A 12,726-nucleotide genomic window follows, 5' to 3' on the forward strand; every position below is an offset into this window, starting at 1 on the left:
AATCTTGAAAATAGTATGCTAAGTGAAAGAAGCTGATCACAAAAGACCCCATATTGTATTATTTATATAAAAAGTCTAGAATAAACAAATGTATAGAGACAGAAAGCTGATTAGTAGATTCCTGGGGCTAGGCAAAGGGGAGATGGTGAGTAACTGCTTATGGGTATGAGGTTTCTTTTGGGAGTAATGAAAATGTTCTAAAATTAGATAGTGGTGATAGTTGCACAGTTCTAAGAATGTACTAAAACCCACTAAGTTTGACACTTTAGATGTGTGAATTTGGGCCAGGAGCAATGGCTCACGCCTGTAAACACTTTGGGAGGCCAAGGCAGGAGGATCCCTTGATCCCAGGAGTTTGAGACTATCCTGGGCAACATATGGAGATCCTGTCTCTACAAACATAAAAGTAAATTAGCAGGGCATGATGGAGTGCATCTGTAGTCCCTGCTATTTGAGAGGCTGAGGTGGGAAGGATCACTTGAGCCTGGGAGGTTGAGGCTGCAGTGAGCTCTGATTGTGCCACTGCTCTCCAGTGCAGTGACAAAGCAAAACCCTGTCTCCAAAAAAGGGGGGTGGGGTAAATTTTAGGGTATATGAAGTCTATCTTTAAGTCATTTTTAAAACCTCATTAACCAGCTTAAGTTGTCATGGTGGTAGTGGTGGTGAAAATATGTACTACATATACATATGTACATGTGTGTATGTATATGTTCATATATATATATATATGCCTTAAAGCAGCCATACTTGGTGCTGTTAAAGAATATGCCATACTTTTAAGGTGTTTTGCTGAATTCCTGAAAATAGCAAAACAAGCATTACATGGTAATTTTATGACAAATTAATTTGATATCGGACTATTCGGCCTGGCCGGGCACAGTGGCTCACGCCTGTAATCCCAGCATTTTGGGAATCCAAGGCGGGCAGATCACTTGAAGTCAGGAATTTGAGACCAGCCTGGCCAGCGTGGCAAAACCCCATCTCTACTAAAAATACAAAAATTAGCCAGGTATGGTGGCACGTGCCTGTAATTCCAGCTACCTGGGAGGCTGAGGCAGGAGAATTGCTGGAACCCAGGAGGTGGAGGCTACAGAGATCACGCCACTGCATTCCGGGCAAAAGAGCAAAACTCATCTCAAAAAAAAAAAAAAATTAGCCCGGTGTAGTGGCACGCATCTATGGTCCCAGCTTCTCAGGAGGCTGAGGCAGGAGAATCGCTTGAACTCGGTAGGTTGCAGTGAGCCAAGATCGCGCCACTGCACTCCAGCCTGGGCTACAGAGTGAGACTCTGTCTCAAGGAAAAAAAAGAATTTGGGCTGGGCACAGTGGCTCATGCCTGTAATCCCAACACAAAAAATTAGCCGGGCATGGTGGTGGGAGCCTATAATCCCAGCTACGTGGGAGGCTGAAGCACAAGAATCACTTGAATGTGGGAGGCGGAGGTTGCAGTGAGCTGAGATCATGCCACTGTACTCCATCCTGGGTGATAGAGGGAGACTATGTCTCAAAAATAAGAATAAAAAGAATTTGTATTTTTTTCTTTTTCTCTCAGTTTTTCACTATCTGTAATTGGCATTAGTATCTAATTTTCTCTCTTACCAAATACTTGGTTTTTTCTTACTGAATAAAATTAATTTTCATCACTTACTAATAGGCATATGGTAAAAGAAAGAATTTACATCTAATGTTCAGTAACGTGGCTTTCCCTAACCATTCATCTATAATCTTCCTTCACTGGGTAGTTTAATACTGAAACATTCTATATTCTCTCCTGGTCTTTTCTCTCACCCACCACCTGGTGATATCTTCTTGGGTGATCTCATCCATGAACATCAAACACTGAGACATGAATTAGGGTGACCCGGGCAAGCAACAGCTACAGCATGATTACTTCAGTTAGGAAGGGGAGAGGAGACAGACATTAATGTTTTGCTGTAGAGGGAGGGGGAGAAAAAAACAGTGGGGAGAAGAGGCTGTGATTTTGGTATGCAGGATCGTTGACATAAGAGGAAAAGGAGTGGTTGAGATTTGAAGAAGGCCAGATTATGCTTAGCCAGAAATAGTGGTCGAGATACAACACATCTTTTTTCATTTTGTTTTAAAGACAGGTTCAGCTGGGTGTGGTGGCTCACACCTGTAATCCTAGCACTTTGGGAGGCAGAGGCAGGTGGATCACCTGAGGTCAGGAGTTCAAGACCAGCCTGGCCAACATGGTGAAACCCTGTCTCTACTAAAAATATAAATAGCCGGGTGTGGTGGCATGCGTCTGTAGTCCCAGCTACTCGGGAGGTTGAGGCCCGAGAATCACTTGAACTCAGGAGGTGGAGGTTGTGGTGAGCCGAAATTCTGCCACTGCACTCCAGCCTGGGTGACAGAGGGAGACTCTGTCTCAAAAAAATGAAATAAAAAATAAAATGAAAGGTTCTTGCTCTGTTTCCCAGGCTGGAGTGCAGTGGCACAATCATAGCTCACTGTGACCTTGAACTCAAGCAATCCTCCTGCCTCAGCCTCCCATATAGCTGGGATTACAAGCACATAACCACTGCGCCCAGCTAATTAAAAAAAAATTTTTTTGGCCGGGCGTGGTGGTTCATGCCTGTAATCCCGGCATTTTGGGAGGCCAAGGTGGGCGGATCACCTGAGGTCAGGAGTTTGAGACCATCCCGACCAACATGGAGAAACCCTGTCTCTACTAAAAATACAAAAATTAGCCAGGCGCGGTGGCGCATGCTTGTAATCCCAGCTACTCGGGAGGCTGAAGCAGGAGAATCCCTTGAACCCGGGAGGCAGAGGTTGCGGTGAGCTGAGATTGCACCATTGTACTCTAGCCTGGGCAACAAGAGTGAAACTCCATCTCAATTTTTTTTTTTATAGACACAGTCTTGCTGTGTTGCCCAGACTGGTCTTGAACTCCTGTCCTCAAGCGATCCTTTTACCTCAGCCTCCCAAAGTATTGAGAGTACAGGTGTGAGCCACAACCCAGTTTGATAAATATTTACTGCGCATCTCTTTTGTGTCGTAGACAACTATGTGTACATTGCATAGTTAGTTACAAAGAAAGACTAAGCCTCAGTCCCTGTTGGGAGAGCAGAGTTGCTATCTGGTGAGGGAAAGACGCCATGGATAATCTTTAGACCCTAAAGGGACAAAATCAAGTTTTCTCTTCAGAGCTGAGTAAATGTAGAACATGGGATTTTAGTGGCAGTAGGAAATATTCTGCCCTAAATTCTGCCTGTTTTCTGATACCTGAAATCCCCTTTACATGAGAAAAATGGGTTTTATTTAAATGTAGATAATCAATTTTAAATACTTGAGAAAGTAATCAGAATTATTCTTAGTAGAGTATACTCCATCAAATATAAACTCCTAGTGTCAAATTTTATTTTGATGGTAGAGAGAAGCATAGCACTAAAAGATACAAAAAGATTTTGTTAAACCCTTGTATTTTGTTGTTAGAGAACACTGTGCAGAAATATGTGTCTTACTCAACTCAATCACAGTTGAGCAGGAACACTGTTGCTCTTGACTATTGGCAGAATGATGACTATCTTAAAAGTTCTAACCACTATAGAAAGAGGCCGTATTTCTTGGGAGCCATTTTACAGATGATCTGCAAAGCCCAATTGTCATAGTTGCCTTATTTTAATAGACACTGAGCAGAAAGTTTCTGCTTTTGAAGTCTACACTTAAAGAGAAGTGGGTGGCTGTTGGGGTGTACCTTTTCTGCACATTTATAATCCACATTCAGATTTACCTGACTCTCGTTTCTTTGGCTTAATCTTTTCAGCGATAGTAGAGCAATACTTTGTCCACAGTAAAACATTTTTCTGCCAATATAATGCTGTTTAAGTTATGTTTTAAGAACTGGAATATCATTTCCATTTAGAGTGGTCTTTAACCCGAAGAGCCACAGTTAATGTGGATGGGTACTTCAAGTACTGGATCATTTGTTAGGGTCTTGCCTTTCTACTAGTCTTCTGGAAGGTGTAATGGAAATCCCAGCCACCATGTGATTAAGGATCTGTGGGAAATGTTCCTTCCATTCTGTACTGTGCCACAAATGTATACTGTTTTGGAAAAATGCTATTGATTTTTCAGGAAAACAGAATCTTCATATCTTTTCATTTCCAGTGGGGTTCAGTCTCCTTTTCTTGAATTAAGATATTTCCCAACTAAAAATGTGCTATGTGGCTTAAATTTTTGTTAATACCATTAGTAGTTCAATAACATAATCTAATTTATTAGCAGCTCTTCAGAAAGCATATTGTATAATTTTCAGAGATAAGGACATCTCATAGCTTTTGAGTCAGCTTAAATGAATAATTAAATCCATTCACATTAGAATGTCCCATTTTGGAGTTTAACTTGAATTTTTGTGTATGGTATGGAATTTGCTCAGACTTTGACAAGAGATTGATGACATATCTGCAGTGTTTGGTCTTGTGAGCGCTGTCTCTTTTCTCATAGGCAGGCATGTTTCTCTATTCTCACCTGAAGCAATTATCTATAGTTGTGTTCCTCTTTAGAATTTAAGAGAAAAGTACAGGTACAATTCACAGAATTTCACATGGGACAAATGAGCCAGATGTTGGTAGCCTTTTGGAATAAAATAGGCAATTTTGGAAAACCTGACTCTGATTAGGTCCTTGTGCCTTTATAAAAATTACTTTTTAGGTAGGAAGCTGAGAAGTTTCTGGCCAGTATCTTTTGCCATTTGGCCCAATTCTGTCTAGAAATAAGAGATATCTGGAGTGGTAACTAGGAGGACCGTACTATATAACTTTAATATGTCCCTAATAAAGATACGAGAATACTTTATATCAACCTTTCCTACAAATGGTAGAAAAAATTATTTGAGGAAAAATGAAGGATCTGATGTTTGAACTGAATTATTCACTGGACATTTACCAGATGCCCTCTGTAGACTTAGTAGTGTTTTGTGCACTGCGGGGTTGATTATAAAGATAAGCTGTAGTCCCTGCCCCACACAGAGGGGAGGGAGTATTGAACAGTTGTGACTTATTAAATGCTTTACATTTATTTTGACATTTAATCTTGTTAATCTGTAGATAGATAGCCCTGTTTTTTAATGAGGGAGCTGGAACTCAGAGAGGTGAAATCACCTAGTAATAAGTGGATTGGCTAGTAGTTAATGGATTTGAACCCAAGCTTTCTGACTCCGAAGCTTTACACATACTGCCTTTTTAAAAGACAGGAATAACTGGTCAGAGAACAAAGTACGATAGCTGCTAGGTGAGCAGTATGACAAAACACCACTAGGGACAGTTCAGAAAGAACAGTCACCTCTTTTGAAGGATCAGTGGAGACTTTGTAAGAATTTAATCTGACCTTGAGTAGGCAGGAGACACTTGGAGTTAGGCATTCATTCTAGGTAAAGGAAAATATGAACCTTATAACCCATGTCTTGGCTGGGCGTAGTGGTGCATGCCTGTAGTCCTGGCTTCTTGGGAGGCTGAGGCTGGGGGTATCACTTGAGCCCAGGAGTTCTGAACTATAGTGCGCTATGCTGATTGGGTGTCTGCACTAAGTTAGGCATCATGTGATGAACTCCCAGGAGCTGGGGGCCAACCAGGTTTCCTAAGGAGAAGTGAACCGGTTCAGGTCGGAAACAGAGCAGGTCAGAACTCCCGTGCTGATCAGTAGTGGAATCACACATGTGAATAGCCCCAGCACTCCCACCTGGGCAACAAAGTGAGACCTTGTCTCTTAAAAAAAAGTCGCCAGAATGTCCTTATCTGAGAGAAACCACAAGTATACATACTCAGTTTGAGATGGTTTGCTGAGTCCTGTCTCAAGGTTGGGGTGAGAATTCTGGGGTTCTCAATTCTGCTTTTGAGATTGCAGACTTGACTGTAAAGTTTGTAAATGTGATACTGGGAGCCTTCCTAAGCCTTATAGGGTATTCTTAGGATAGGTTTGCCCAGAGGGAGCCTGCAATTTAGATTCGTTTTATTGCATCATCCCATCTTCTTCCGTATCTACCTCCAACCATATTCCTGTGGTAGGAACTTGAGATAGGATGTCTTCAGCATGATGTGGGCATGGTCCTGTTCCTTCATCTTCAAGGTTGTACAGAGTGGCTGCTGAATGGAAAGCCTAATCTTGACTCACCCTGGGGACTCCATACTTTGATAAAATGATTGTTCTTTTGGACAATGTCATGTAGTTTGAAAAATGCTTCCTAAAAGTAGTGAAATATTTGTAAGAGGGGAGGAAATGGCATGGGGAAATTTTCCAGTCTTAGCAGGTGGCTAGTGAGAAGATGGCAGGCCATAATGTATATGGACACAGTGGCTTATGCCTGTAATCCCATCACTTTGGGAAGCCGAGGCGGGCGGATCACCTGAGGTCAGGAATTGAAGACTAGCCTGGCCAAGAAGATGAAACCTCATCTCTACTAAAAATATAAAAAATAGCCGGGTGTGGTGACAGGCACCTGTAGTCCCAGCTACTCGGGAGGCTAAGGCAGGAGAATTGCTTGGACCCGGGAGGCAGAGGTTGCAGTGAGCCAAGATCACGCCACTGCACTCCAGCCTGGGCGACAGAATAAAACTCCATCTCAAAAAAAAAAGAGAGAGAAAATGGCAGATATGAGAAGAACATTATATTCTATCTAACTCTTGGTTAGAGAGCCTGTTACGTGTTTGGGGAAGAAAAAACTAGGTTTGTGGGCAAAAGTAATCATATAATAGGCCTGATAAGCCTTTTCTTTCTGCCCCATTCCCCTCAGGAGGAAGAAATTAGAATTCGTATTTATTTAAAATAGTTGATCCTTCATCTTGAAGTGGTTTTATAAAAATCTTAATTGTGAGCTGGGTGTGGTGTCTCATGCCTTTAATCCCAGCACTTTGGGAGGCCAAGGCAGGTAGATCACTTGAGACCAGGAGTTTGAGACCACCCTGGCCAACATGGTGAAACCTCGTCTCTACTAAAAATACAAAAATTAGCCAAGCATAGGGGTTCGCGCCTGTAATCCCAGCTACTTGGGAGGCTAAGGCATGAGAATCGCTTAAACCTGGGAGGTGGAGGCTGCAGTGAGCCAAGATCGCGCCACTGCACTCCAGCCTGGGCAACAGAGTGAGACTCCGTCTCAAAAAAAAAAAAAAATCTTAATTATGGGCACTAACAGTTTTGCCAGCTGTTCATTACTTGAACTTCCCCCATAATAAGGGCTAATGGAAACAGGACTGCTTTTTATACCATAATGGTCTTCTCCAAAGTTCTGGAACCATTTTTCTGGAAGAAATACAGGTAGTTCCATTTTTCTAGGTGGGATTACTGTGTCAGTCTGTGTGTATGTACACATATATATGTTGTACAGGTGCTTCCCTTCTCCCTAGCCCTTTTAGAGTTGATGGCTTTGTCCCTGATTGTTCAGTATAATAGTTTACAGATTCGCTAAGAGAGCTTGTGTAGTAATGCTTGCTTTATTTTTTTTTTCTCTTCCACTCTTGTTTTATTTTTTACTTTTTTTTCTTTGTGATGTGACATTTTCAGCTGATGTATTGAAAGCAAATCCTTCTAATTTGGGAGCCCAGATCACAAGAGTGAGTTTTTCTACTAGTGTCTTTAGCTGTATATCTTTTTTTGTGTGTGTCTTTTTACCCTTCCCCCCTCCCAATTTAAAAAGATTCAAAACACATTTCATAAATATTAGGTAAGAAAATTCCTCTGTCTGTTGAACATCATGCCTTTCTACAAAGCAATGTCCACTTTATACTGGGTCAAATTCCTTTTCCCAATGCTGTTGTAAAAGCATAGGCTAATGTATATGTTTCGTTTTGTTTGTTTCTTGTTATTATCTAATGTCTTGAAAATAATTTTAGTTCTGTCTTCATTGCAGATAGATATGTCTGGGTTCTGTCACCAGTGTGTCATAACACTGTTCTTTTTTGGTTGTAGTTTTTTTTGTTTTATTTTAAGGAAAATTATACAGTAGCTTCTGAAAATAAAAGACCCATTCTGTTATCTGGATTTTAAGTAATAAAATCTTTGACTTATCTCTGCTCTCCCTCCTCATCCCCTGGATATTCCTCTCAGGGCCATGAAGGAATGCAAAGCCTCACATACTACTTTCAGCAGGCTGACCAGATAAAAGTGGTCAGACTGGTGAGCTCTAAACATGCTAGCGCTGGAAGACCTGTCTTGGGTTTATTTAATAGTTACAGGAAACCTCTACTCATGCTGAAAAAAAAAAAACCACCTTTTTATGGTGAAATAAAAGTATGCTTTCTATTTGTTCTAATTTAAATAACCCCCCCCCCCCATGTAAGCTGTACATTGCTTTTCAAGATCTTACACCTGGGTAATTTTCTGTACTAGCCTAACCCCTTTCTGTTCTCTTTGGCTTGTGTTATTACAATTTATCTCATGTTATGTTTGTCTAGTTTTGCATCCTGGAGGAGCAGGTGATTAAATAGTCCCTTTCTTTCCTCCCAGTGTTCTAAAATTTGCTTGTTGCATTTGAGATCATTTTATTTTGCCTAATAAAGCAAATGATATGCTGTCCTAATTAGAAATGCAGATACTGCAAGTGCTATACCCAAAGTAATCAGCCATTGTGTTTTCAATTGCCATAAGAGAATATGATAATGTGTTCTACACTAATACCATGACTGTTGGTTGAGGGTCATGTCCTAAAGGCTTTGCTTTCAGATTCCCAAATTACTGTAAATCATCCACCCTCTGTATCTTTCTTTCTTTTAACCCAGAGATTAAAAGATCTGAAGCAGAGAGAGTTTGCTCGAAATGTCTCTTCAAGATCCCGCAAGGATGAGAAAAAACAGGAAAAAGCCCTTCGGCGGCTCCATGAGTTGGCAGAGCAAAGAAAACAAGCTGAATGGTGAGGATATTTTTTATCAGAGGGTTGTACAGATAATTATAATCCTTAAAATTTTAAATTATAGATTTCAGATTATAATTTAAGATTTAAATTTAAGATTTAAGAATTATAAACCTTGTGCCAGGCGCAGTGGCTCACCCCTATAATCCCAGCACTTTGAGAGACCGAGGCGGGCGGATCACGAGGTCAGGAGATTGAGACCATCCTGGCTAATACGGTGAAACCCCATCTCTACTAAAAATACAAAAAATTAGACGGGCATGGTGGCGAGTGCCTGTAGTCCCAGCTACTCTGGAGGCTGAGACAGGAGAATGGTGTGAACCTGAGAGGCGGAGCTTGCAGTGAGCCAAGATCGCACCACTGTACTCCAGCCTGGGCGACAGAGCGAGACTCTGTCTCAAAAAAACAAAAGTGGCCGGGCATGGTGGCTCACGCCTGTAATCCCAGCACTTTGGGAGGCCGAGGCAGGCAGATCACCTGAGGTTGGGAGTTCGAGACCAGCCTGACCAACATGGAGAAACCCCGTCTATACTAAAAATACAAAATTAGCCGGGCGTGGTGGCACATGCCTATAATCCCAGCTACTAGGGAGGCTGAGGCAGGAGAATCACTTGAATCTGGGAGGCGGAGGTTGTGGTGAGCCAAGATTGCGCCATTACACTCCAGCCTAGGCAACAAGAGTGAAACTCCATCTCAAAAAAAAAAAAAAAAAAAAGAATTATAAACCTTCAGTTTTTATTAATTGACAGATAACAACTGTACATATTCATAGGTTACCTAGTAATGTTTCAATACATATAATATATAGTAATCAGATCAGGGTAATTACCATATCCATCATCTCAAACATTTATTATTTCTTTGTGCAGGAACATTCTGTATCTTCTTTCTAACTATTTGAAACTATATAGTATTGTTAACTCTAGTTATCCTACAGTGGTATAGAACACTGGAACTTACTCTTCCTAGTTAGCTGTAATTTTGTAACAAATCTCTCCTTCTTCCACCCTTCCCAGCTTCTAGTATCCTCTGTTCTACTTTTTACTTCTATGATATCAACTTTTTTTTTAAGCTTCCACATATGAGTGGCAACCTGCAATGTTTGATTTTCTGTTCCTGGGTTATTTTACTTAACATAATGTCCTCCAGTTCCTTAAAATGTTTAATAGATCCTTCTTTCAAACTAAAAGCATATCTATATAATTATAGTATAATATACTGATTAAGTATGTGTATTTTTGAGGCCATATTTTTCTATTTTTGTGACTTAATGAAATTATATCTAAACTCTCTGTGCCTCAGTTTCCTTATCTGTAAGATAGAGATAAGAACAACTTACAGTTGTTGTGAGGAGTGATTTTTACCTCAGAAATGCTTGAAGGGATGCCTAGCACATCAAAGATTCTCAATAAATCAATAAATTATGACACTATTACAGTTATTCCCATTTCCTAACATTTATATTAAAAAGCATATGCTGGGCATAGTGACTCGCACCTGTAATGCCAGCACCTTGGGAGGCCAAAGTAAGAGGATCACTTGAACCCAGGAGCTCAAGACCAGCCAGGGCAACATAGGAAGACCCTGTCTCTAAAAAAAAAAAAATCTTAAAAATTAGCCGGGCATGGTGGCACATGCCTGTAGTCCCAGCTACTCAGGAGCCTGAGGTGGAAGAATCACTTGAGCCTGGGAGATCAAGGCTGCAGTGAGCTGTGATCACACCACTGCACTCCAGCCTGGGTGATAGAGCAAGACCCTGTCTCAAAAAAAAGAATCCCCTTTTTATTCAGTTTGGGGGGCGTTGTTTTTTATTTGTTTGCTGTGGAGTAGGTTTCATAACACAGTGTAAGTATTTCTTGCTCTCCAAATCTGTTGAGTTCTCATTTTCCAGTAGCAATAGTTTAGATAGCAAGAGATTACACATTGGCCGGGCACGGTGGCTCACGCCTGTAATCCCAGCACTTTGGGAGGCCGGGGTAGGTGGATCACCTTAGGTCAGGAGCTTGAGACCAGCCTGACCAACATGGTGAAACTCTGTCTCTACTAAAAATACAAAAATTAGCCGGGCATGGTGGCGTACGCCTGTAATCCCAGCTACTAAGGAGGCTGAGGCAGAAGAATTGCCTGAACCCAGGAGGCAGAGGTTGCAGTGAGCCAAGATGTACCGTTGCACTGCAGCCTGGGCAACAAGAGCAAAACTCCGGCTTGGGAGAAAAAAAAAAAAGAGAGATTACTTATTGTCTGAATATACTTATCCCTGAGTTGAGGAAAGCTGTTAGCTAGGGTTTGGATAACAAGGACATCATACAAATAGGTATCTGATTCTGTTTAGTTCTTGATTTCGAATTTAAGGGTATAGTGTACGCTGTATAGGGTACAAACTATAAAAATTGCAAGCCAGATGCGCGGTGGCTCACATCTGTAATCCCAGCACTTTGTGACGCAGAGGCAGGAGGATCACTTGAGGCCAGGTGTTCAAGACCAAACTGGTCAACATAGCAAGACTCTGTCTCTGCAAAATTTTTTTTTAATTAGCCAGCATGGGCCGAGCATGGTGGCTCAAGCCTGTAATCCCAGCACTTTGGGAGGCCGAGGCGGGTGGATCACGAGGCCAAGAGATCAAGACCATCCTGGCCAACATGGTGAAGCCCTTCTCTACTAAAAATACAAAAATCAGCTGGGCATGGTGGTACATGCCTGTAGTCCCAGCTACTTGGGAGGCTGAGGGAGGAGAATCCCTTGAATCCGGGAGGTGGAGGTTGCAGTGAGCCGAGATCGCACCACTGTACTCCAACCTGGGCAATAGGGTGACACTGTCTCAAATAAATAAATAAAATTAGCCAGCATGGTGAGGTGCACCTGTAGTCATAGCTGCTTAGGAGGCTGAGGTGGGAGGATTGAGCCAGGAGTTTGAGACTGCGATGAGCTATGATCATGCCACTTCACTCCAGCCTGGGCAATGCAGTTAGACCCCACCTCAAAAAAATAAAACTTTCAGGCAGGATCATCAGTTTAAAACTATTGAGGCTCCTTGATGTTCCTTTTGTCAAAGATGAAAGTGCTCAGGTAACATTATGACTGTAGTACTGAATGCCCAGAAACTGCCACAAAACCAAAGCAAATGCTTGTTACGGTACCCAGGAGATAGGCATGGACTTTTTAGTTTCTGTGACAGACATGCTGACCACAGACTGCCATAAGTAGCACAGTGGAAGTTTCTATGTTTAACTCAGAATATGCAAATTTTTAAAAAATGAAATTTGAAAGCATGGGGAAATTTTTATTTTTATTTTTTTTAGAGGTGGGGTCTCACTATGTTGCCCAGACTGGTCTTGATCTCCTGGCCTCAAGCAGTCCTCCCTCCTCAGCCTTCTGAATCACTGAGATTACACATATGAGCCACCCTTGCCCAGCAAGAGTTTTTCTTTAATTGAATGAAATAAAACCTATGTGAATACATGTACAGCCATACATTAGATAACATACTGATGGACAAAATTATAAAATAAGAAATGAGATCAGAAACATAGTAATGATGGGCTATTTCAGTCGTGACATAAGTCTTACTGTTTTTTGTTTTTTGTTTTTTTTGAGACAGAGTCTTGCTCTGTCACCCAGGCTGGAGTGCAGTGGTGCTGCGATCTCAGCTCACTGCAACCTCTGCCTCTCCCAGGTTCAAGTTATTCTCCTGCCTCAGCCTCCTGAGTAGCTGGGATTACAGACGCCCGCCACCACAGCCAGCTAATTTTTGTATTTTTAGCAGAGACGGGGTTTCACCATGTTGGTCAGGCTGGTCTTGAACTGACCTCATGATCTGCTCGCCTCCACCTCCCAAAGTGCTGGGATTACAGGCGTGAGCCACC

General features: G+C 41.7%; 1 protein-coding gene across 8 annotated transcripts in view; it reads left to right on the forward strand.

Moving 5' to 3' along the window:
* The window catches only part of GPATCH8 (G-patch domain containing 8), a 108,452-nt gene that overhangs the window by 88,926 nt on the left and 6,800 nt on the right, over nucleotides 1–12,726 (forward strand). For all 8 annotated transcript variants that reach the window (XM_031011094.3, XM_031011097.3, XM_031011095.3 and 5 more), the window contains one exon: nucleotides 8,733–8,863. In XM_031011094.3, coding sequence (XP_030866954.1) covers nucleotides 8,733–8,863 — 131 coding nt within the window. The remainder of the gene's footprint in view (nucleotides 1–8,732; nucleotides 8,864–12,726) is intronic.

Source organism: Gorilla gorilla, chromosome 4 (assembly GCF_029281585.2).
Source record: "Gorilla gorilla gorilla isolate KB3781 chromosome 4, NHGRI_mGorGor1-v2.1_pri, whole genome shotgun sequence".
Taxonomy (NCBI): Eukaryota; Metazoa; Chordata; class Mammalia; order Primates; family Hominidae; genus Gorilla; species Gorilla gorilla.